General features: G+C 40.1%; 1 protein-coding gene and 1 non-coding gene across 3 annotated transcripts in view; both read right to left on the bottom strand.

Moving 5' to 3' along the window:
• PROSER2 (proline and serine rich 2) overlaps window positions 1-26,561 on the bottom strand; it is a 69,662-nt gene that overhangs the window by 25,805 nt on the left and 17,296 nt on the right. For both annotated transcript variants that reach the window (XM_072653336.1, XM_072653335.1), the window contains exon 2: window positions 16,913-17,131. In XM_072653336.1, the coding sequence (XP_072509437.1) occupies window positions 16,913-17,050 (138 nt within the window). In that variant the 5' untranslated portion in view covers window positions 17,051-17,131. The remainder of the gene's footprint in view (window positions 1-16,912; window positions 17,132-26,561) is intronic.
• On the bottom strand, window positions 8,117-8,242 carry LOC140497945 (U6atac minor spliceosomal RNA). The gene has a single exon (XR_011964944.1). It is a non-coding gene; the product is annotated as a U6atac minor spliceosomal RNA (small nuclear RNA).

A 26,561-nucleotide genomic window follows, 5' to 3' on the forward strand; every position in this document is an offset into this window, starting at 1 on the left:
AAACTCAAAGTTCTTTGCAAATAGCCAGCAAGACTAAATGGCAGATATGTAGCAAGAGTGGCAACACTGAACTAGAATTCAAGTCCCTCTTCTGTCCTGTACTACCTGGGTGACCGTCAGACATGTTGCTTCACCTATCTCTACTTCAACAGTGGCACTAAATTTCAAAGGCTGCTTACTGGTCTCATGGTACCCTGCACAAAGTAGATCCTTGATAAATGTTTGATGAATTGAAATACCAAAGACTTGCTCAACGAACAACTCAATAAAGACTCAATCTCAAGCAAGGCAAGGCAGCTTACTAGTAAGCACCTGAGATTTATGGAGTTAAAGGGTTGTCTCAATTCTTTTTTTCCTAATTTTATTTATTTATAAAATGAGAATAATGACATTAGATCTTCACTTACTTCACAATTGTAAAGAGGTAAATCTGTGAAGGGTCTTAGCTTTAAGGAAAGGAATTACATACTAATCATATGACTTACTTCCTTGAGCCTCAGTTTCTCTATCTGTACTGAGGATAACACATTACCTACTCCACAAAGTTGTTACAAAGAAAATGCTTCTGTCCCCCTAAAAGATAGGGGGGAGAAGGAAGAGGAAGCAACTTGACATTGCTCAAAGGAAGAAGATACAACCTGAAGAACAGTGGATGAGCAAAAAAGAAGAGGGAAAGACCAAATCTCAAAGGGATTAATATGAAGCAAAAAAAAAAATCGTTTTATTTGACGTCAATAAAGCTTTAGGAGCCTCTACGATTAGCAGAGAAGACCAAAATATTTCTTTTCTGAGCTTTAGAAACGTTAAGATTTATGCTTGGTATAGGTTTATATATACATTTTAGGAATGTACTAACCTTTGTGTTTCCTACATTTACTACAAAACTTACATGGGGTTAGAGATTATGAGCTACAAAGGAACTCCAGAGATCCAACCCCTCCTTTGTTTAAGAGAGGAGGAAACTGAAGCCCACAGAAGTTAAATGATTTGCCCAAGATCATACAAGCATTAAGTGTCAAAGATACTTTGAACCTAGGCTTTAAAAATCAATCAATAAGCATTTATTAATCTCCAGTCACTATAAGTGCTGAGGATACGAAAGAGAGACACAGAGAGAGAGAGAGAGAGAGAGAAAGACTATCCCTGAGCTTACAGTTTAAAGCAGGAGACAACATGTAAACAAATATCTACACAACAAGCTATATACAGGATAAATAGGAAATTAATAGCAGAGGGAAGGCAACAGAATTAAGAGGGTTTGGGGAAGGCTTCCTGTACAAGGTGGGATTTTAATTGGGACTTAAAGGAAGCCAGAGAGGTCAATAGTCAGAGTGGAGGAGGAAGAACATTTCAAGTTTGAGTGACAGCTAGAGAAAATGCTAAGAGATGTAGTGTCCTGTTCATGGGATTGTCAGGAAGCTAGGATCACTGAATTAAAGAGTCCATGGTGGAGAGTAAAGTATAAAAAGACTGGAAAGGTAAGAGGTTATGAAGGACTCTGAATGGCAAACGGAGCATTTTGAATTAAATCCTGGAAGCAATAGGGAGCCAATGGAGTTTGTTGAGTACGGGGATGATGCAGTCAGACCAGTGCAACAGGGAAAATCACTTTAGTGGCCAAATGGAGAATGAGTTGAAGCTAGAGAGACCTGAGGCAGGTAGACCCACCAGCAGCCTACTGCAATAATCCAGGTGTGAGGAGATGAGAGCCATGACAGTGTCAGAGGAGAGAAGACAGAGTATTTGAGAGATGTTAGAAGGTGAAATTGACAGGTCTTGGTAACAGATTGGATATGGGGCTAGTGAGGAGTCCAGTATGATTGTTAAATTGCAGACCTGAGGGACTGGGAGGATGGTGCTTCCCTTTACAGTAATAGAGAAGGTGGGGTGTGTGTTGGGGGAGGTAGGAGAAGGGTTTGGGAGAAAGATCATGAGTTCCATTTTGGACATATTAAGTTTAAGATGTCTGCTGGACAAATTTAGTTTGAAATGTCTGATAAGCAAGTGGAGATGAGAGACTGGAGGTCAAGTAGAGAGAAGGGGCAGGATAGATAGACTTGAGAATTATCAGCATAGAGTTGGTAATTACAAGCATGGGAGCTGATGAGTTCACCAAGGAAAGCAGTATAGAAGGAGAAGGCCCAGGATAGAACCCTGAGAGTCACCTAACAATTAAGGGGCATGATCTGGAGGAGGGTCCAACAAAGGGGAAAGAGAAGGATAGATCAGATATTTAGCAGCATTGCCACTCTACCCTTCTCTGTGAAACACAGCATATGGAACTCAAGACAGGGAATCTTCAATAACCAGTTAAGAAAAAGAGTATTCTCTTCTCTTTAACCCAAGCTATGATCTTTCAGTCTTGTAAATTAAGGGACTTAACTTGGTATCTACATATAGAACTTAGGTCTCTGGGAGTGCATCTCTATATTTCTTATATGGCCTAACAGGTATGCAATTTAACATCCTCCATGTTTGCAAAACTGGTCTGGAGACAGAATTTCATATTTAACTTGGGCCCAGAAATAGAAACCATATATTCTCAGGGTGGTGCCCAGAATGTTAAATTCCATTCTAATCTGCCTCCTCTCTGTACCTTGGTCATTTCATTTTCTCTGAAAGAGATTGGTTTCATTCTCTTTAATTTCTCCTGAATTTATGCCATCATTGTCATGAGAAATCAGGGATACAGTGGCAAAGAAAGAGCTTAAAAGATGGCAGGTGATATGGAGAGTCATAGAGAAAACTGGGGTGGAAGACAGTTGTAGTCTGAAGCTCTCAGTCCAAATCCTGGCTCTGCTCTTTACATGTCACCCGAGGCAAATCACTTCACTTTCTTGTAACTTGGTTTCCTCAACTAAAAAGGAGGCTAATCTTTCTGTACCTAACTCAAAGGATTGTTGTGAAGATCAAATGCATGTAAAACACTTTTAAACCATAGCAGAGTATATGAGTGTCATTTACCATTATAACATATAAAAAGTTAGTATTGTTTTTACGTTTAAGGCACACATTCAAATCCTCAGTATTTTTGGAAGTTTTCTGTTAACTGGTTCTATTCTAAAGAGTTAGTAGGTGCTTAAGTATAAACTGGATGATTGATAAAACCATAGAATTTGACTACAAATTTTGAAATTACTACCTGTCTACAAAAGGTCTCGAAAGCACATCATGTATGTAGTCTCTTACCTTTACAACATCCATATGAAGGAATAAAGTAGCAGATACATTGTTTAAATCTGGAAAGGCAGAAACTGAGGTATTAAAAGTGTCACATTATTTGTTCAAATTTCACCTCAAATAAACTAAATAAGTTCATTCCCCAAACAAAAGCTCCTTGAGGACCACCTCAATGATTTCTAAAAGGTAAGAAGAGACAGGATCTAAGCCTTCAAGTCAATGGATGGTCAATGAACATTTTTTGAGGACCTACCATGTGCCAGGCACTATGCTAAGAACTGGGGATACAAGGAAAAGGAAAAAAAAAAAGTCCCTGCTTTCCAGGAGCTCACAATTTAATAAGAGAGACAACAAGCAAATAGTTATGTATCCTATCTATATAGGATAAATAGAAGTAATCAATAGAGGGAAGGAACTAGAAGTAAGGGAGACTAGGAAAAGTTTCCTGAATAAGGTGGGATTTTAGCTGGAACCTGAAGGAATCCAGGAGGCAGAGATGAAGAATGAGAGCATTCTAGGTATCAGGGACAGCCAGTGCAAATGCTTGGAGTCAGGAAATGAGTATCTTGTTGAGGGAATATTAAGGAAATCAATGTCAATGGATTGAAGAGTCTTGGAATAGGATGAGAAATAGGTGTAAAAACACTACAAAGGTAGGGTGGACAGGTTATGAAGAGCTGTTGCCCTTTACTAATTAAATGAGTTAATGAAAAATCTTAATATGTCCCACCTCCATTATGTAATTTCAAGAATGTCCACAATGTGATCTACACAGCTAGTAAGTGTTGGAGGTCAGATCTGAACTCATGAAGATGAGTCTTGCCAACTCCAAGCCTGGCACTTTATGCATTGTGCTACCTACCTGCCCTGCAGGCTATACCATCATCTTTCAATTGGCAGTAAAATCTGAGAATCACAAAACTAGAAGGCATTTTGCCCATTGTGACCTCTGAGATCAAAACAGAATTTTCAGGTCAGCTGGGTGGGCTGTCTCATACATCTCAGAAACACGTCTTCTCACAGTCTGTCTCCCATGGGTTCTATCAGTTTGGCAGCAAGGCTATGTCACCAGGAATGACCACTCTCTGGTGATAACAGATAGAATGCTGCCATATTGAAAGCTCAGCAGAACCCTGCCTGCCCACTAACAAGCAGAAATGCATCTTGGAAAGCAGGAATTTAACTCTGATACTACACTTTATACAATAGACTCTAGTTTATCTCCCCCCACCCCCCCAGACCCCAGGATTAGGGTGAGGTAGAGTCTACACTTCCCTGACAGACCTTTCTCCTTCTCATCTCTCTGCTTACACACAAACACAGCACCAGTTATCTGGTCTGACTAACTGGAAAGCTGCCATCCAGGAAAAATGAGGAAGCCTGCAACACAAGTCATTATGATAATATATTAATAGGAAAACCCAACTCTAATCTTACCCAGAAACTTGACTTTGCTTCATGAATCATCTAAAAACATTCTTATCCTCAACTATATCCCACACCATAAAGTTGACTGTGATCTTAAGGTCAGGAAGTATTTTGACTATAAAATGAATTTAGGAATAGGGATTAAGACTGGATCCATAAAGTCACTGACATAGGGAACTCTCAGATGAGGAAACGCCTTGTATCAAAGTAGGTTAGTATCTTCTCTGCAACTTATTGTTTTAGAGAGTTGCCTAGTTAAGTGACTTATCCAGGGACAAACAAAAAGTATGTGTCAGTGGCAGGACACACATATGTGTGTCTTCTCGGCTTTCTGCTGACAGCCAGTTCTCTATTCACTATATCTATATATGATTTCTCTCAAAAATGTGAAACACATTTTTAAAGAAGTTTTTAAAAAATTTGATGATTTATAATTTTAACATGTTCTGAACACATTAAAAATATGTACTTAGTAGCTTTTTAAAGACTTTTAAAAAAATTTGATAATTTTTAATTTTAATGTTTACCCAGCTTTTCTTTGCACATGAAAAATATCTACTTAGTAGAAGTTTCCTGGGCACATTAAAATACTGGTAATGAAGAAAACCAATGAGAAACAGATACTTATTCAACTTGAATGCTGATTCTAAAAAGAAAGAAAATAGGTTAAAATTAGGAAAATTAGGAAGACTGAGAGATAGACAGCACCTTTGGCTGAACTCCCTCTTCTTCTCTTGTATTCTTCCCTACCTGGGAGAGCCCATGACAGATGGATTCACACCTTTACTTTGGGCAAGTAACTTAGCCTCTCTTGAGCCCCATTTCTTCACTTGTAGAGAAAGAATTGGTGGGACTTGGCAACTAATTCTGAACTGGGGTAATATGGAGAATGGTATTGCCCCCGGTAGAAACATGGAAATTGCAAAGTAAAGGCACATTAAGGAGGAAAAGATGCTGAGTTCAGCTTTGGACACACTGACTACTTTTGGATTTCAGGTAGAGATTCAGCAGGTAGTTTGAGATGTAGGATTGTAGGATAAAAGGATTATTGATGCTCTTGTAGGTTCTCAAGTACAACTCTGGTAGTCCCTTCATTTTACAAAGGAGGAACTTCTGGCCCAGAGAGGCTAATGGACATGGGAGTCCAGGAGAGAGATTACACTTAAAAAAATAATTTTGGGAATCCTTTTGAGGTTATACATCTGTATGAGTGTACAGAGAAAGAGATGACAAGTGGGAATATGCATAGTATGATTTTGTGTATATATGTATAGATGTGTATGTTTATCGATATCTATATATATGTGTATACGTATGTGTATATACACACACTTATACACACGCACATATATACATTTAATTGTAGCCTTCTTTAGGGCAGAAAAGGCAGGGCAAAAAATAAAGTTAAAAAGTACACAGCAGAGAACAAAAGAAAACCTACAAGGAAGCAAAAAAAAGCTGGATAGCTTTGAAAAGTGTGCAATATTTTCTTACATAGGTTTTCTTGAAGTGGAAATTTATTGTTTTATATTGAATCCTCTCATTTTCTGCTGTGTACCATGGAAATGTTCTTTTTTTTTTTACTTTTCTCATTTTGTATTTAAGTTGGAAATGAATAAAAAATTTACAAAAAAATGAAATAAAGGAGAGTATAGTGGTATCACAGATTGTGAGGAAATGTATTTCCAAGGTGTCTGTCAGAGCCTACCAGGCTGACCTGACAACTGTATGTTTTGAGCTCAGAATGATATGGCAAAGTTGTTTCCAACTTTATGATTCTCAGATTTTACTGTTGAAGGTGAGGTGACAGTAAAGACCATATTGTGGATGTCCTTAAGATCATTGAGAAGAGAGGTTGGTCTGCTCATCAGCTCATTGAGTTAGTGGGTAGCAATGGGTGTAGGTCCATTCTCTTCTTGCCTTTTACAATGACTTTTTGAGTAAGCTTGAAACAAATCACGTTGTACTTTAATATCTCAGTTTCTGCCTCTTTTGATTTAAACAACGTCTGCTACCGAATTTTCTTCCTTCACATAGATGTTGTAAAACTGTTTTTCAAAATGTGATCCAGGGATTCATTCCCAAGACCCAAGGGTCCAAAAGTTCAAAACAATTTTCATATTTATACTAAGATGCTTTCATTTTTAATATGGTAAATATTGATAGACATAACTTACACAAAAGCTCTTTGAAGAGGGTGGTGTCCTCAGTAATTTTTAAGAATGTAAAGGGGTCCTGAGATTAGAAAGTCTGAGAACTGCTGCTGTAAAGTTAAATGTTCTGGGCTTGTCCACAGCAGAAGAAGGATAATCAGTAAGCACAGGCACTGAGTATACCTCAGATTGGTTCAGCTAAGCCAAGCTCCCTTACCTGAATTACCCATAATGATCCAGCAGTGAAACCCCAGGAAGTAACATTAACAGTCTGAGTTCTTTGTTTTGAGGAATGTCTCAATTCCTTTTTTTCTTAAGATTCATAAAGATTTTATTCAAAGGAGTATTTCAAGGTACATAAAGGAGGCTACAAATTAATGTGGTTAAAAGTGAAAGAATCAGGTGATATGTGTGGCTGTATGCTCACCAAAAACCAGGGCAAAAATCATCTATTTGGTTAATAAGGATCATCTAAGGCAGAACTGAAGCAGAAAGAAACTCTGACAACCACTAAGACCAACGACAGCCTTCCATTCATAGCATGCACCTGGCAGTCAAGGCCTTTGTTTGAAGGAGGCAGATGCCACTCAGAGCATGGACAGATACAGGAACAGGGAGAGGGATTAGGGTTGGGGGTTGTCACACCAAATGTTAGACAGGAATATCAGATTCACAATAAGGCCCTTAAAGTTCAAAAGCTGGAGATTTAATATCTCCTAACTAATTTATTAAGCACCTACTATATGCCAGGCATTGTGCTGAGCACTACAGATTAAAAAAAAGGCCTAAGACAGTCCCTTCCATCAAAGAGCTTATAATCAAATGGAAGAGACAAAATGCAAACTGATACAAAGCAAATTATATACAGGATAAATAGGAAAGAATTAAAAGAGGAAAAACACTGGAGTTAAGAAGGGTTAGGAAACACTTCCTGTAGATGGTAAGATTTTAGCTGGGACTTAAAGAAAGCCAGAAGGGTCAGGAGTCAGAGCAGAGAAGAGGAGAAAGTTATGCCATCTTGATCACTAATTGACCCAATGCCAAATTTTTAGACATCTATGAATAGCCTTTTCTCAGGCTGGCCTCCTCTTGAACCCTTCCGTGTACCACCCTGCAGAGAATGCTCAGGACAGTCCCATTTTTCACATCTGTGTAGTGGGTAGTTAAAACAACTCTTGGTCTTCCAATGCACTGAGCCCTAGAGGCATTAAAGCAGCTGGAAATTCTTTTCTTCTCATGTCCCTGAGCTACTTGCAGGGTGCATCCTTGCTCAGTGACTTCTCTTCTCATTCCTGTCCCCCTTCATCTTGAGCCAGACATACTGACATTGTATAATTCATTAGCTTACGCTATCTGAAAACATGGTCAGATGCCACAGAGTATGTGACAACAACTTACCTGTATACATGTTGCTAAGGCCTCTAGGACCTCTTTCACCCTTACCAAGGGGAGCACTAACTTCTTTTTATTTTTTTTTATTTTTTATTTTTTTAAATTTATTTATTTATTTGACATTCATTTTAACAAAATTTTGGGTTCCAAATTTTCTCCCCTTTTATCCCTTCCCCCGCCCAACACCAAGCATTCTAATTGCCCCTATGACCAATCTGCTCTCTCTTCTATCATCCCTCTCTGCCCTTGTCTCCATCTTCTCTTTTGTCCTGTAGGGCCAGATAACTTTCTATACCCCTTTACCTGTATTTCTTATTTCCTAGTGGCAAGAACATTACTCGACAGTTGTTCCTAACACTTTGAGTTCCAACTTCTTTACCTCCCTCCCTCCCCACCTCTTCCCTTTGGAAGGCAAGCAATTCCATATAGGCCAAATCTGTGTAGTTGTGTTGTATAAGACTAACTATATTTCCCTCCATCCTATCCTGTCCCCCATTGCTTCTATTCTCTTTTGATCCTGTCCCTCCCCATGAGTGTTGACCTCAAATTGCTCCCTCCTCCCCATGCCCTCCCTTCCAAAATCCCCCCCACTCTGCTTATCCCCTTATCCCCCACTTTCCTGTATTGTAAGATAGGTTTTCATACCAAAATGAGTGTGCATTTTATTCTTTCCTTTAGTGGAATGTGATGAGAGTAAACTTCATGTTTTTCTCTCACCTCCCCTCTTTATCCCTCCACTAATAAGTCTTTTGCTTGCCTCTTTTATGAGAGATAATTTGCCCCATTCCATTTCTCCCTTTCTCCTCCCAATATATTTCTCTCTCACTGCTTGATTTCATTTTTTTAAGATGTGATCCCATCCTCTTCAATTCACTTTGTGCACTCTGTCTCTATGTGTGTGTGCGTGTGTGCATGTGTGTGTGTGTAATCCCACCCAGTACCCAGATACTGAAAAGTTTCAAGAGTTACAAATATTGTCTTTCCATGTAGGAATGTAAACAGTTCAACTTTAGTAAGTCCCTTATGACTTCTCTTTGCTGTTCACCTTTTCATGCTTCTCTTCATTCTTGTGTTTGAAAGTCAAATTTTCTTTTCAGCTCTGGTCTTTTCATCAAGAATGCTTGAAAGTCCTCTATTTCATTGAAAGACCAATTTTTCCCCTGAAGTATTATACTCAGTTTTGCTGGGTAGGTGATTCTTGGTTTTAGTCCTAGTTCTTTTGACTTCTGGAATATCATATTCCACACCCTTCAGTCCCTTAATGTAGAAGCTGCTAGATCTTGTGTTATCCTGATTGTATTTCCACAATACTTGAATTGTTTCTTTCTAGCTACTTGCAATATTTTCTCCTTGACCTGGGAACTCTGGAATTTGGCCACAATGTTCCTAGGAGTTTCTCTTTTTGGATCTCTTTCAGGAGGGGATTGGTGGATTCCTTGAATACTTATTTTGCCCTCTGGTTCTAGAATCTCAGGGCAGTTTTCCTTGATAATTTCATGAAAGATGATGTCTAGGCTTTCATGGCTTTCAGGTAGTCCCATAATTTTTAAATTGTCTCTTCTGGATCTATTTTCCAGGTCAGTTGTTTTTCCAATGAGATATTTCACATTATCTTCCATTTTTTTATTCTTTTGGTTTTGTTTTGTGATTTCTTGGTTTCTCATAAAGTCATTAGCCTCCATCTGTTCCATTCCAATTTTCAAAGAACTATTTTCTTCAGTGAGCTTTTGAACCTCCTTTTCCATTTGGCTAATTCTGCTTTTGAAAGCATTCTTCTCCTCATTGGCTTTTTGAACCTCTTTTGCCAATTGAGTTAGCCTATTTTTCAAGGTGTTATTTTCTTCAGCATTTTTTTGGGTCTCCTTTAGCAGGGTGCTGACCTGCTGTTCATGCTTTGACTGCATGTCTCTCATTTCTCTTCCCAGCTTTTCCTCCACCTCTCTAACTTGATTTTCAAAATTCTTTTTGAGCTCTTCCATGGCCTGAGCCCATTGAGTGGGCTGGGATACAGAAGCCTTGACTTCTGTGTCTGTCCCTGATGGTAAGCATTGTTCTTCCTCATCAGAAAGGAAGGGAGGAAATGCCTGTTCACCAAGAAAGTAACCTTCTATAGTCTTATTTCTTTTCCCTTTTCTGGGCATTTTCCCAGCCAGTGACTTGACCTCTGAATATTCTCCTCACACCCACCTCACCTCCTGATCCTCCCAGCCAGCCCTTGGGGTCTGAGATTCAAATGCTGCTTCCCAGCCTCAGGGCTTCCGCAGGGGTGGGGCTGCTATTCAGTGTGAGATTAAGTTCAGGTGCTCAGGTAGGGGCAGGGCTGCCTCACGGGCTCAGTTCCCTCAGGGGGTTTATGCAGAGACCTTCAACAATGGATCAGGGCTCCTGCCTGCTTGGGGAGCCCTGGTCTGCCGCTGCCTCAGCTGCTACCTCCCGAGGGGGCCTGAGTTATGGGGGCACCCCACTCCCCTCTTGACCCGCCAAAGAGACCCTCTCACTGACCCCCGTCACCTGTGGGTGGAGGGACCCGCACGGCTGCTGGAGATTTCGTCTCTGAAGCCTGCTCGGATCTGCTCCTCTCGGTGCCGCAGGCACGGCAGGGCTGTGCTGGGCTCCCAGTCCGCAGTGCCCAGTCCGCAGAGTGAAGGACCTTTTGCGAGAGGTTTGCAGGTCCCTCTGGAACAGAAATCTCCTTCACTCCACTGTTCTATAGCCTCTGTTGCTCCAGAATTCGCCGTGAGTTCCTTTTTACAGATGTTCTATGGGTTGTGGGTTCGGAGTTATGTGTATGTGCGTCTTTCTACTCTACCATCTTGGCTCCACCCCCCACTAACTTCTTTCAAACAACACCTCAATACCTTTTTAGGAAAAACTAGCCTAACCTGCATGGGGGTGGGGGGGAGGTTAAGATATTGCTTCTACCATAGTAAGAGACATCTTTGAAGTGCATTTTAGTCCTCTGGCAGAAAAGTAGTCATTTCAAAATTTTAAGTCAAACTATGTATCTTTATCAGTTATATACAAATACCTACTAATTTAAGAACAGTGCCAATAAACAGATAACTTCCAAAAATATCATGACCTTAAATGCTTGCCTTAAACCTAATTATCTCCATGTAGATGATTCTCAGATCTACTTATCCAGCCCTAACCTCTTTCCTGACTCTCAATAACTTACTATTGTACACTTAAATTGGATGTCCTACAAACATCTCAAATTCAACCTGTACAAAACAGAACCCAACCCCTGTCCTCTCCCTAGTATCCTGATTACTGTCCATCATTCCATCACCTTCCCAGTCACCTAAGCTCATAACTTGTGTCATCTGTAAGTCTTCATTAGCACTCACTGCAAATATCCAATCTTGCCAAGTCTTTTCATTTCTACCTTTACAGCGGCTCTTATGTAGGTTCTCCTTCTCTCCCCTTATAAAGCCACCAGCTCAGAGCAGTCTCTTATTACATCTCACCTGGACTAATACGGTGGCTTTCTGGTTAGTATCCTTGCATTAAGTCTCTCTTTAGTTAGTCTATCTTCCATCTAGTTGCCAAAGTGATCTTTCTAAAGTGTGGGTCTGACCAAGTCAACTCTCTGCTCAATAAATTCCAATGGTTCCCTAATTCTGCTAGCATTCCATATAAAATCCTTTGGTAGACTCTTAAAAACTTTCCCAACTTAAAGCCTCTCATTTCCTACCTATTTAGTCTTCTTACACTTTACTGTCCTCAATATACTATACTCATTGTTGTTCCTTGAATAAATGACCCCTATCTTCCAACTCTGTGCCTTTTCAATGACTATCACCCCTTCCTGGAATGCTCTCCGTCCTCCAAAATATCTCAAATCTCACCTTGTACAAGAAGCCTTTCCTAGCTCTATCCCTCTGAGATGACCTCCCATTTACACTGTATACATCATATACATGTACACAGTCATTGATGTGTTGTTTCACCTGTTAGAATGTTTTTACTTTTAGGGCAGGGAGCATGTTTTAGGCTTTCTGTGAATCATCAGCACTTAGTACAACACCTGACCCATAATAAGCACTCACTGAATGCTTGTTGACTAACTAAAAATTGTGATCTCACCGAGGGACAGGTTCTGAAGAGAAAAGAGGTGAAGAAAAAAACCTTGGATTTAACCACTAAAAAAGCTACCAGTGACTTTGAAAAGAGAAGTTCACGCAGAAATCAAATTATATGGGTTTCAGGAGACAGTGCCTTATCAAGAGATGGGAACAGTGAGTATAGATTCTTGAAGGTTAACAGAGACCAGGCAAAATGTAGCTGCTACTTCTAGAGGCCCCCATCTGTCCATGGAGCCAAAATAACTTCTTTAATTAAAAAAAAAAAAGTTTTATTGGTGACTTTTTTTATATGAATCATCTCCCCAACATACCCCCTATTAAACCCTCTCCTGTAATAAAGAGAAATAGCTAAACAAAACTGAATCACAAAACTAAATCTGATGATGTAAGCAATACTGCTTCCATAGTATCTCTCACCTCTCTCCTAAAAAGAGAAGATGGTGTTTCATCACCTCTTCTCTAGGGCCAAGATGAGAAGAAGGACTTACTTTCCAAAAGGCAAGGCCCCAAACACTTCTACCAGTGAGGAACCCAGGAGTCACTAAGTTGGGGTTTGCCAATAAAGTAGAAAGAGTATTTTTTCCCCCCAAGAAACTGCTTCCAGTCACTCCCAAACTTTCAGTGGTTTCTATCCCAAGGCCTAGAGCATAAAATCCAAACTCCTAAATCTGTTTTTTGCAATCCTTCCCCAATTTATCTTTCAAACATTCTTTCCGATCACTCCCTCTCCGACAGACACTCTTCACTGGCTGGGACACATGTCCTTTGGCTTCTACAGACTAGCTCCTGTTGACACCCCTACCTAAAAGCCTTGTCTGGGCCTCTCTGTCTCTGCAGAGCCTGTGTATCTTCGAGAAAGGCAGTTCAGAGTCCACCTACTCAATGAAGTCTTCCTATATCATTCCAGCCCATAAGATAGAAAGGGATTTGGAACTTATCCAATGCAAAGTCCTTGGTCTGAAGATAGAAAATGGAGTCCCAGGGATTGAGCAAATTTGCCCAGGACTACAAAACAAGCTAATGGCAGGTTAGAACCAGAAGCCTGGTGTTTTGCTACCTGGTCAAGTGCTCTGCTACTCCACCCTCTTCCTTTCTGTCCTCTGAACTCTAGTAGCATTTAGGACTTGGACCACTGATCGGGTCTCAGGGTGTCTTGTTTTGCTTTGTGTTTTGGTGGAACTGTTTGGTGGCAGCTAGGCAGCGCATAGGATAAGAGTGCTGGACCCCAAACCCTCATCTTTCTGAGTTCCAAGCTGGTCTCTGACACTTACTACATGTGTGACCTTGGGCAAGTCATTTTGCCCAATTTTCTTATCTGTCAAATGAACTGGAGAAGGAAATGGCAAACCACCCCGGTGTCTTTGACAAAAAAACCCAAATGGGGTCACGAAGAGTCAGATGTGTCTGAAATCAACTGAACAACAACAAAAATTCTGTGAGTTTCTTGAGGGCAGAAACATATACCCTTTATATCATCCATCAATACAGTATTGCGCACATCATAGGAAGTCTTTTCTGCCTCTGCCTATAGACATAATGCAGAGGGATATCTTTATTACTTTTTTCCAACAGGATGACAGAATTATATCTCCAATGTATCTGCCAATAGTTTTTAGGAGATTATAGTCCTTTTATCTGAACTTGATCTTCTCTAGAGTTTAGCACATAACAAGCACTTAAGAAATTTTTTAAAAATTTAATTATTTATGGTGGTCCGGTAGTGCTCTTTAGAGATAAGGATAGGCATTGGGTCGGTGAATTTCATTGTTATCAGGAACTCCCAGGTAAGGAAACTCCTTCTACTCAAGGAATATCCACAGCTCTCTGAAATCTGTAACTCAGAGAGTGGACTAGAGCAAAGAGGTTAAACATGCTAGTCATATGCCCAAGTGGAGCTTGAACCAGATTAAAATGTAACTGGGAATATGTAATAAAATTAATAAAAATATAATAAAACACAGATAGTGTTAATTTGAGGTTTTCTAAGTCATATTGACTTAGAAGGATCCTTAGGTACCATTTAGTTGCCTCCTCTCTCTATATCCAAGGCAGAACTTGAACCCAGGTTATCCTGACTATGAGATCAGCTCTCCATCTGCTACACCATGCTACCTCTCATGAAATTAAATCTACAACAGTTTTGAGGGTCACTACACTAAATTAAAGACAAGGCATGCTCAATCATCTTCACCTAAATTTAAAATGTCTGTGCCTTTCACACTGCCTGGAGAGTCTTATTGATAAAAGAAAAGGACAAAGTTATTAGTTTTGAATACTTTCATTCTGATTTGTTTTTCAAATCTAGGTGAGAAGTAGAAGGGTAAATTCAAGGTTATTTACTCTACTTTCTATCTTCAAGAGATTCTTTGTCATATCCTAGAAGCTAATATATAGTTAATTTCAATCACTCATTCTTTTTGGGAGGGTTGGGGGAAAGCATTTAGGGTTAAGTGCCTTGCTCAGGGTAACATAGCTAATAAGTGTCAGAGGCTGGATTTGAACTCAGATGCTCCTGGCTCTAGGGCCAGTGCTCTATCCACTACATTACCTAGCTGCCCCCAAATCATTCATTCTAAGGCATTCCAGGGAATTAATTTCTACAGAGACTGATTTTTATCAGTTTATCTTAAGCTTCTCTCTTCTAGTGAATCAACAAATATTCTTTTTTCCCCTTTTTTTGTGTGAAATAGTACTAAAAAGGAAATATGAAAATAGAGTTTTACCATAATGTAGCAGTCCTATCGAAAATTTCCAGTGGCTCTAAATTTCTATGAAGACTTGAGACAGACTAAAATTTCCTCTCTATATGTCCTCTAGACTTCCTATACACAATTATCTGCTCTGTAGTATAACAGGTTAAATCCAGGCCTCAGAATTCCTGGAAAGAAAGAATTGGGACTTCTACTAGAGTAGAAATAGGAAGATGCAGGCAGAATAAGCTTCAAAGATCTAGTGACACTATGCGGCTAATTTTATGAATGTAGAACCTTATCCTTCCAAGAAGAGCAAAACCCAACTCAGCAACTATTAAAATAAGAAAATTTGGTTCAACAACTCTTAAATATCTACTAAGTACTAGTTTCTGTATAGGTACACGCTTGCTGCTTTCCTAAAGTTTTTTGACTTGTGAGGGAGAAGACATTTACACTCCATTTTGTCTATGCAAATGCAATAAGAGATATACAAAGCAATAAGGGAATTTGGAGGAAGATAAGCCACATTTCTAAAACTAAAATTTACTTTTGCAAAGTTTCAGAAGCTGGTTAATGAAGTCCCTGCTTGTTTGGTTTAAGGGGGCAGGCCTTGTTTGCAAGAAGGAGTGATTATCTATCTTGGTGCTGTTAGTGTAACCCTGAGTGGCTAAAATCTAGGATCAGAAAGAGCATGGGTGACCTTCCAGGGTCCAGAGGCTTTGGAAGACTTTGTCTGGGCGAGAGAGAATCCTCAGACTTCTCTGTTAATATCCATTCTGAGGAGACCTCGATTTATTTGGGGGTACCAGTGACCTTGATAAAGGACTTCTCTCACCTAAGTTTTAGTGTACCAGACAGGGAAGGCAGCGGGGTTAAAACGGAACATAAGATCAGCATTAGGACCAGAGAGCTAAAGGAGAGAAGAGAAGTATGTGGCAGGTACAAACTGGAGCTGAGACCAGGTTAAACCAGCAGATATGACAGCTAGTGACAATGAAGGCCAATCCGTTAACTCTTTTTACCCCTGCTCTCCCAGACCGCAGAGCTGACTCTGTCTGTGAGCTCCAATGCAGAATTTACTGTATTACTTGATACTTCTAATAAATTACATGACCACTGCAGTGTTTTGACTAAGCTTATAATTTGTGGTTTGAGATTGAGAGAGGGTAAACTAATCCATGGGAAAGGAGTTTTACCTGGTTTCCTCTAGAGTGGAGGCTGAGCTAGTTAGAGACAGCTTTTGTAATTTTTGGAAATTTGCAGACATACTCCAAAACACACCTATTAGATCACCTTTGAAGGTAGGGAGAAAAAATTTATAAGGAGACAAGCCAGTAGCACATTGAGGCATAGTTGGATTCATGTGTTGTCCCCAAGTATATATATCTTTGATATCCTGTATCACACACCCACTTTTATAAGTTTGGCTTTGTTTGAAACATTTTAATATGAATTCACATTTATCTAAATCATGTTTGAGTCAAAAGAATTTGAATGTCTAATCATACCAAACACTGAGTTTGGTATCTTTCACCAACTGTAGCTGAGAAAACATAGACTTTTGGCTTTTTGTGTGTGTTTTTTTAATATCCCAGGTCTTAAAATAGAAGTTAGGATTTTTTCAAGAGATTGTCACATCTTCTCTGGGTGCTAGTAACTGTGAGTAGATGGGCAGCAGCTTTCGGTTAACTATACCACTTTATTTAAGGAAATTGTACTTAGCAGCATATCACATGCCGATTCTATCCAATGACCCAGGAGGGAACCCACAAACCATCCTCTTTTCTGTTCCACTCTTGCCCTGGGGCTGGGCCTGGTACAGTAGCAAAGTTCAACAAGAAAAAAAAAATCCAACCACATAGATTCTAAGAAACCCAAAGAAAAAGCTTCTTAATTTAAAAAAAAATTATGTTAGGATTTGCACCCATATGCACACATATGTGCACACGCACACACATTCGGTATTGCCATCACTTACCAAGGTAAAACTTCTGGACTGAGAACTGCTCCTTCTGCTGTCCAGACTCCCATCTCTGCTTAAGTCACTGTGCCTGTAACTGGGTGACATGTCAGAGTCCATTTCTAAATAATCTGATGTCAGATGATTTCTGGGCATCCCCACAGGAAGCTCAGCAACCTGCTTGGTCAAACAATGGGAAAAGAGGCCAGCACTGAATCCTGGAGTGGAGGATCATTTCTGGAAGAAAAAAAAATTACATGCCATGTAAGCGTGACCTCAATCTTAAATTGACTTTCGACCCACAAAATGAAAGTGCCAGCACGAGATCAGCTTATTCAGGAAGTATACTTGAATAAGTTGACCATTAGATCAAAACAAGTAAATGAGAAACCTGAGTCCTAGTTCTGTCAACAACGTGCATGATGACTTAGTAACCCAAAGTACACACGGGGCCGATTAAGTAGATATGATGAGGGCTCTTTTAGTGCTAGAAACGCAGTGGTATCGAATTGGGCGCCCTCTTCTGCTGTCACAGTACTGCAATTTCTTTTCTTTCAGTGCTTCCTCAATTACATGAATCTAAACCAAGAGTTCTTAACTTTTTGTGTGTCACTGTATTGAAGTCTATGGATTTCTTCTCAGAATAAGACTTCTAAATGCATAAAATCAAATGCAGAGGCTTACCAAGGGAAACAAATAAGATGAAATACAGTTAATAAAATAACAAATTCATGGACCCCAGCTTAAAAACCCTCCCAATCTAAATAATGAGATCTAGGCAGACTTATTCTTAGCTCCAGAGCTACTATATTAATCAGAATTGGTAAGAAACAATCCTGATATCATCTTTACTTGTCCCACCATTTTATTCTATGATTTTAATTCCAAAGGTACTAAGTCTAGCATAGTATTAAAAAAAGTGCCTGTGTTAACTAAAAATAAAATTAGATGTTAGTTTCTTTAAAATTACAGCCCCTCTCTAACTCTCTCCCTCGAGCTTTTCCAATTCCACCCTAAATCTCCATTGTTTTCCTACTAAACTAAGAGAGCCTAATTCAGAGATTTTTTTCTACCTGGAAAGTGCTTGAGCACATCTAGTTGAACCGAACAGAAACAGAGAGTTGTCTAGACTCTAGCCTAAGGTCACATGGTAAATTGGTACCAGAGCCTAGTCAAGAAATTGAGTCTCCTGATTCTCAATCTAGTGTGCTTTTGTTACTTGGGGTCACCTGGTGCTTGAATCCTTCGCTATTCCTCCGGACTTCCCCTACCCCCATGTTGGTAATTACTTTCCACCTTGTTTTTTATTAAGTCTTTTTTTAGTCATTTCCAACTCTCCATAATTCCATTTGGGGTTATCGTGGAAGAGATAATAGAAGTGGCTTGCCATTTCCTTCTCCAACTCATTTTACAGATGAGGAAACTGAGGCAAACAGGGTTAAGTGACTTGCCCAGGGTCACACAACTAGTATCTGAGGCTAGATTTGAATTCTCACAGAGAAGTCTTCCTAACTCCAGGTCCAGCACTCTAGCTACTGTACCACCTAGCTGCCCACCATGTTTCACATCTCTTTAATGCACTTACTGTGCACACTATAGTTGCTTTGTTTGTCTTATTTATATACTCGGCTAAACTCCAGGAGAATGGGAGCTAGGTCTCATCTAAACTTAAAAAAAAAATCTCTCCTAGTGATAACACAATCACTTTAGCACAAAGCTCTGCACCGAATTGGAGTTAATGCTTGAAGGATGAATTGAATTTGCTTTCTGTTCCAACTCCCTGCAGGCAGCCAGCGGGGGGTCCACTCAGGATCTTCCAGACAGAATAGCACTAGGAGTCCTTAAAGTGAAGCAGAAAAGGTGTCCAGAAGCCAAGGCTACTGAACAGATCCATTTCAAACAGGACAGATAGGATTGCAAGTGCTAAATCTACAAGTTAGAGCCCAGTTTTGCAATCAAACCTTCAGATTTTTTTTCAAAACCCAGTAACCCCTCAAACGTAAAGATGATTTATACCATTTTCTCTGTTCTCCTCAAGAGCAACTCTTGGCTACCTCCTTTGCAAAGCTAGTGTTTTAATCGAAGGTGGTCTCAGGTTTTCTATACCCATTATTTAATAAACAATCTTTTTTCCCTCAGCCTCAGACACTGAAGCACCATGAAAAATTCCTCCCTCTGTCCATTTATATGTCCAAACTCATGTCAGCTGGCAAAAGCTTGTGGCTACCAACTGAGGCTTAGCAGCCAAACGTGGAATTTTAGAATCCTTCAGAGATCTGAGTGTTATCTTCTTTAGGATAATACCAAATTCTTGGGGGTGGGGGAGAGGGAGGGGGAAGGGGAAGGGAGGTGCTTCAACAAGGAAATCAAAGAACAAGGCAACTGAGTTGTCCATATAAACTCACTTATTCTCATGTAGTCTTCTGACTATTTTGGCGGACAGCCCAGCCTAGCTCCCGAACAACAGGAAATCAAGTGCCCTTAGCAAATCCGATTCCAACATTAGAGGAGGTAACAAAACACTGGGCAAAAATGGCTACGATCCTATGGAAATTTACTCCGTATTTGCTCCATGAGGAAAGTCCTTCTAATCACCTATTTGTTGCTAGGATTCTGTGTGGAGCAGCCTATAGTGCCTTCTCTGAGGCTCTTGGGATCAGATGAACCCACATAACCTTAACAACAATTTACCTAAAGAACAACTTATCACAGAGAAGCAGTGTGGAGTTGTGGCTAGAGAGTTAGTAAGGCCTAGGTTTGAATTCTGCTGAAATTACTTTCTGATTGTCTAACCCTGGCCAAGTATCTTAACACCTTGTACTTTTTCTCTCCCCTCGTCCGCCACTTGTAAAACAGTTCCTACCTCCCAGGATAGTTGTGAAGGTCAAAAGAATGACTATGTAAAACACTCTGCAAGGCAGCTAGGAAGTTCAGTGGATAAAGCCCTGGGCCTGCAGTCAGGAACATTTGACTTCAAAATCCGGCCTTGGACATTTACTAGCTGTGTGACCCTGGGCAAGTCTCTTAACCTCTGTTTGAGAAGGAAATGGTAAACCACTCCAGTATCTTGTCCTGTGGACAATATTGACTTGCTGTGGTCCATGGGGTCAAGAAAAGTCAGACCTGACTAAACAACTTCAAAAGCACTTTGTATTCCCTTTTTGTATTCTCAGCACTTAGCGCAGAGCCTGGTACATAGTAGGTGCTCAACAAATGTTTATTGATTGATTTGTAAACCTTAAAGTCTCATTATGAAATAGGGATCATAGAGATACTTTCTGAAGTATCAGTTCATAAGTAGGCAAAGGAATTATAGCTACATACTTCCCTCCCCACTTAGGACGGTGGCAGAGAATATTCAGAGAAAAGACCATGCTCCTAGGTACTACTCTTAATCGGGATCATCCATCTTCAGCTGAGTGACTTTAGAAACTCTATGGTAGTCTTTCTACTCAAAGCAACATCGAGGAATCTCTGGACCAAAGAACACGTCTACTTCAAGGTAAGGCAGGGATGGGAGGGATGTCAATTTGGTTCAGGGGTGGGTAGGTAACTTGTGGCCTTGAAGCCACATGTGGCCCTCTAGGTCCTCAAGTACATCCCTTTGACTGATTCACTAGGTCCTCACTTGAGAACCTAGAGGGTCACATGTAGCCTCAATGCCGCAAGTTCCCCACCCTGATTTGGCTGATCTGGACCAGTTTTATACACAGGAGAACTCCACTGCTAATCCTCCATCTAGGGGAAGGATTTACAGTTTGTTACAGCTGTACGCAATAGTCAAGAGTAACATCCTCAGGTTCTCCTTTTCTCTGCTTCATCTGGAAGATATTGTTGGTCATTTCATGCTTTGACCTCCTCAGCCCCAAATTCCAGCTCAGGGCTCAGCGAAGCCCTGACTGTTTGCCTGGAGGCTCTCTCAGTTTGTGGGTAAGTCCTTCTCTGATATGGAAAGTAGCCACAAAGTTCAGATGCCTCCTCTGATCATGACTCAGGCCATCTCAATCCTTATCTGTTTGCTGTCCCTGGCCTCCTCTTATCCATTTAGACTCTCCTCTACACCAGACCTAATACTTAGACCTTTTCACCAGACCTTCTAGAATCCAGACCCCAGTAACTTAAGAAGTTCATCTACTCCTCTTTGAAGCAACACCCTAGGGCCCAAGCCAGTTGACTGGTAATTGAGTGTGTCCAAAGTAGCCCATATAGACAGCTACTGGCAAACGTCATTCTATGCTTCATCTTCACGTCCCATTCAGCCGTCCATCATGGGTCACCTGCCTGCCACCGAGCGGGGACCTTCTCCTTCCACTTCCTCAGAACAAATACCACCACTCTAGGTACCACTCTTGTTAGGATGTAAACTTCTTGAGGATAAGGACTACAAAAAAAATCTATCTCCAGTGTTAAGCAGAGTGCTGGGCAACTAGTAGCAAGTACTTAATACATGCTTTTTAAAAATACATTTGACCATGTGAAGGAAAAATTTTTTGCTTGACCAAATCCCTAAAGCTACATCTGTTTTTACCAAAGATATGCCCATGCACAGTGATTTCTTCATACAGAAAAAAATTGCACTTTTAGATTCCTTCCCTCACTTCACTATCAAATTGAGAAGTCTCGATTCATTCTTTCTAGTATCTCTCCCAGTAGCTGTTTTCATTCTATTCCATACTTTAGTAACTTCTTCCAAAACAGGGATTCTCAACCATTTTGTGTGTGTCCTGGACAGTCTGGTGAAGCCTATGAACTCTTTCTCAGAATGTTTTTAAAAAATAGAAGAAAACAGCAAATTTCAATTAGAGGTTAATAAAAATAATGATGTAATTTTCCCTCATCCAAGTTCCCAGTTCCCCTGAAACACATGAAATTGATACATTTAGTATAGAACCTCTATAAATGCTTATAGATTGATTGATTGAGTCCTCATCACCTCTGTCATCCCAGCCAGGCTCTCATCCTCTGTGTAAACAGCTACAGATGCAGCTTCCTAAAATACCACTTGGATCGTTTCCCCCTGATCAAAAACCTCCACAGGCTCTTCACTTCCCAGAGTAAAACTTGTGAAACTGGCTTTCAAGGCCCTCCACATCCAGCCTCATCTTCTGCTATTTTTTACATAAAATTTCTGCTTATATCAATCTAATCTATTTACTGTACCCCTAAGGTACAACTTCAAGACTTTGCTTGTTGTGAACCTTGCTTCTGAAATATCTTCCCTACTCTTTTCGGTTCACCTAAACCCTATCTTTCCTTTGTATCTTTCAGCATAATATTATTATAATTATAACTAACATTTATATAGCATTTTAAGGTTTGAAAAATGACATACATATTATTTCATCTGAACATTACAACAGCTCTGGTAGGCAGGTAATCTTATTATCCCCATTTTACAGATAGGAAAACTGAGGCTGGAAGAGATTAAGTGACTTGTCCAGGACCACACAACTAGTAAGTGTGTCAAAGGCAGGAGGGGACCTCAGGTCCTCCTGGTTCCAGCCCAGAGTTCCATTTACTGTACAACCCAGCTGCATCCTCCATGAGTTCTTTTCTAACCACCTCAGACCACTGTCACCAATTCTTCCTAAGAGTGCCAATAGCATTTGATAATCATTTAGCACCTATATGTTTCTTAGTTATCCCTTTATACATTATTTAACATATTTAAAATTTTAAATATATATTATTTTAACACCCTATTGTGATAAGTAGTTCATTTTATATTGGCCCTTGGGGCCAAAAGTTCACTTATTTCCCTTCTCCTTTACTTTAGGGAATCTAATTTAGATTTTAAAAAGTTCTGAATTCAGACACAATTGCTTTGAGTCCCCTGGTTAGGAAAAATCCCAGAGTCTAGGCAGAGACAGTGGTCTTTTGCTTATATACTAGGCAGTTAGGGAGCACAATAGACAGAACAGTGGACCTGGAATCAAATGGCATGAATTTAAATCCCACCTGAAACACTCATTAGCTATATGACCCTGAGCAAGTCACTCAACTTACATCTTCTTTGGTTTCCCCATCTATAATATAGGGATAATAACAGTACTTACCTTCCAGGGTCCTTGTGAGGATCAAATGAGATTAGGTTTGTAAACAGCCCAGCACAGTGCCTAGCACACAGTAGGCATTTAAAAAGGTGTATTTCCTTCCTTCCTTCCTTCCCTTCTCTTTCCTTTCCTTTCTTTTCCTTCCTTCCTTCCTTCTGTCCATCTGTCCGTGGGTTGTTGTCAAGATCACAGAGTGACTTGAATGTCACGCTAGCCATCTGCACTCCTCAATAGGTAATGTCAAACCACTGAAGGTTTTTGGCTTGTAGACCGTTAAAATCAGACTTCTACATAATGTAAATTAGTCATACACTTTCATGAAGGCTGACCTAGAAGGAAATGAGACTAGAGGTAGCTGGCTATTTAAGGAGACAATTGTAGGACTCCAGGCAAGACGCAAAACCAGCCTCAACTCAAGTGATGGCAAAAGAAATGGATGAGTGATTGTAATGATAGGACTTGGCAACTAATCGGATGCTAAGTTGAGGGGAAAGGAGTATTCAAAGGAGCCTGAGATTTCAAGTAACAGGTGACTAGAAAGACTGTGAATTACAGCATTTCAGTCATAGAGATATGGAAACCAGAAGGAGAAACAGGTTCAGAAGGAAATATAAGGGGGATGGATAGGACAGGTTGGCATGCTAACGGGATATCCAAGTAGCACTGTCTAGTAAGTGGTTCTGGAGCTTAGGAAAGAAGGTAAGAGTTTTTTTTAATGAGAACACAGTGTGAGGCTTGAAGATACCAGAGGAGATTTGATACTATCATCACAGGGAATTTAATAACTAGCATTTATATGGCACCTATCACAGCCTTCCATTTCTCACCCAGCTGCATGACTCTGGGACTTTCCTGACTTCTCCCCAATGCTCTTGGTAGCTCATTATTGGGAAGCTCCCACCAGCCTCATCACTCCTTTCTGCCCCTCTGATTGGAAAGTGAGGCCATGAACTCCCAAAGCTCCATGGAGGAGGGAGCCCAGCTCAGACATATTACTTCTTATCTAGCTGCACTATTCTGCCTTTCCTCTAACATCTCATCATGTCCCCCTTCCTCCTCTCCTTTTTTTCAGCCTTCCTCCTATTACTGTCTTCCTTCATTATCCCATGTACCCCTGGAGGGCAGGGACTGTCTTTCTTTTTTCATATTGTATCCCCAAGGGCTCAGCACAGTGTCTGATATATGTAGTGCTTAATCAGTATTTATTAATTATTATTGACTAATGCTGCACCAGACACTGTGCTAAATGCTTTACAAATATTATCTCATTTGATCTTCACAATGACCCTGGCAGGGAGGGGCTGTCATCATCCTCATTCCACAAGTAGAGGCATCTAGGTGGCACAGTGGATAGAGCTCTGGGTTGGGAATCAGGAAGACCAGAGTTCAAATCTAGACTCAGACACTTCCTAGATGTGTGACCATGGGTAAGTCACTTAAGCCTGTTTACCGCAGTTTCCTCATCTGTAAAATGAGCTGGAGAAGGAAATACAGACCCACTCCAGTATCTTTGCCAAGAAAAAATCCCAAAAGAGTAGAACACAACTGAAGCAACTGACCAACAAAAACACAGGTCTGGAAAGTGACTTGCACAAGGTCAGACAAGCTAGTAAATGTTTGAGGCTGGATTTGAATTCGGGTCTTCCCAACTCCAGTCCTAGCACTCTATCCAATGGGCCACCTAACTAGAATCAACAAGACTTAAACAATAGATTGTGGAGTAGTAGTGCAGGCAAACAAAATGACACAGCTTCCCAATTTTCTTCAGCACCACATGTCTTAAAGTGGGAAAAGAAAAATTCCATGTGTTGGTAATCTAAGGGGTCAAAGTATCTCTCTCTTTCTGGTTCTGTTAGTAGAGAACAGTTTGGGAGGAAGGGGAGTGGTTTCTATTAAAGATGGAAAGGGGAAGGAGAACAACTTTGGGAAAGTATTCAAGCAACGTTCCTTCTTTCCACTGATGCTCTAACAAGGACATGTTGTTCAGTCGAGTCTAATTCTCCATGACTCTATTTGGGGTTTTCTTGGCAAAGATACTGGAGTGGTTTGTCATTTCCTTCTTCAGCTCATTTTACAGATGAAGAAACTGGGCAAGCAGGGTTAAGTGACTTGCCCAGGGTCACACAGTAAGTATCCGAGGACAGATTTGAAATCAGGAAGAAGAGTCTTTCTGACTCCAGGCCTGGCGTTCTATCCACTTTGCCACCTACCTGCCCCCAACAAGGGGCATGGTGGAAAGTTATTTAGTAGATTAACCATTTGCTATCTTGGATACTTTGAAAGGCACAGAGATCCTAACTTGAGATACAGCCCACAGGAATTTCAGCTTTTGGGGAGGAGGAAAGCATAGTGTTTTTAAATCCTGCCTGTCTAGAATAGGGAGGGCAGGTCCAGAGGATGGAAGTATCCAGGGCAGACACCTTAAAAGGGAGTAAAAACAAAGAAGGCAAATGTCCACTGATTTACAATTTTGCCTAGTCAGTCCTAGGATGACTTGACCCAGTCTATGTAGAAATTTGAGGTGGAGTGAGAGGAAAGAAACTGGTACTTTAGACCTTTTTATTTCTTAATAGTATTTTATTTTTTTCCAATTACATGTAAAGATAATTTTCAACATTCATTTTTGTAAGATTTTGAGTTCCAAATTTTTCTTCCTCCTTCCTTTCCCTCCCTCCTCCCCAAGGCAGCAAGCAATCTGATATAGGTTATCATGTACAATCATATTAAACATAAGTCCACGTTAGTCATGCTGTGAAAGAAGAATCAAGACAGAAGAGAAAAAAAACAAGAAAGAAAAAACAAAAAACAAAAGTGAAAATAACAGCTTCACTCTGCAATCAGACTTCATAGTTTTTTCTCTAGATGTGGATAGCATTTTGCATCCTGAGACTTTTGGAATTGTCTTGGATCATTGTACTGCTGAGAAGAGCTAAGTCATTCACAACTGATCGTCTTACAGTATTGCTGTTACTGTGTACAATGTTCTCCTGGTTCTGCTCATTTCACTCGGCATCAGTTCATGTAAATCCAGGTTTTCCTCAAATCTGCCTGCTTGTTGTTTCTTATTCATATACAGCAACTTGTTCAGACATTCACCAATTGATGGGCATTCCCTTAGTTTTTAATTCTTTGCCACCACAAAAAGAGCTGCTGTGGATAATTTTATGTATATGAGTCCTTTTCCATTTTTTATGATCTTTTTGGGATACAAACCTAGTAGTGGTATGCTGGGTCAAAGGGTATGCACAGTTTTACAGTCCTTTGGGTATAGTTCCAAATTGCTTTTTGTAACACTAATTGCATTAGTGTTCCAATTTTCCCACATTTTCTCCAACATTTATCATTTTCCTGTTTTGTCATATTAGTCAATCTGATAGATGTGAAGTGGTATCTAAGAGTTGTTTTGGTTTACATTTCTCTAATCAATAGTGATTTAGAGCATCTTTTCATATGACCATAAATAGCTTTATTTTCTTCATCTGAAAACTGCCTGTTCATATCCTTTGACCATGCATCAATTGGGGAATGACTTGTGATAAATTAAATTTTTCAAAAAAAAAATAGGATCAATAATTTAGGGGCTAGAGAAGATAGGACATAACAAGGAACACTCT

This window comes from Notamacropus eugenii, chromosome 3 (assembly GCF_028372415.1).
Source record: "Notamacropus eugenii isolate mMacEug1 chromosome 3, mMacEug1.pri_v2, whole genome shotgun sequence".
NCBI classification, from domain to species: domain Eukaryota; kingdom Metazoa; phylum Chordata; class Mammalia; order Diprotodontia; family Macropodidae; genus Notamacropus; species Notamacropus eugenii.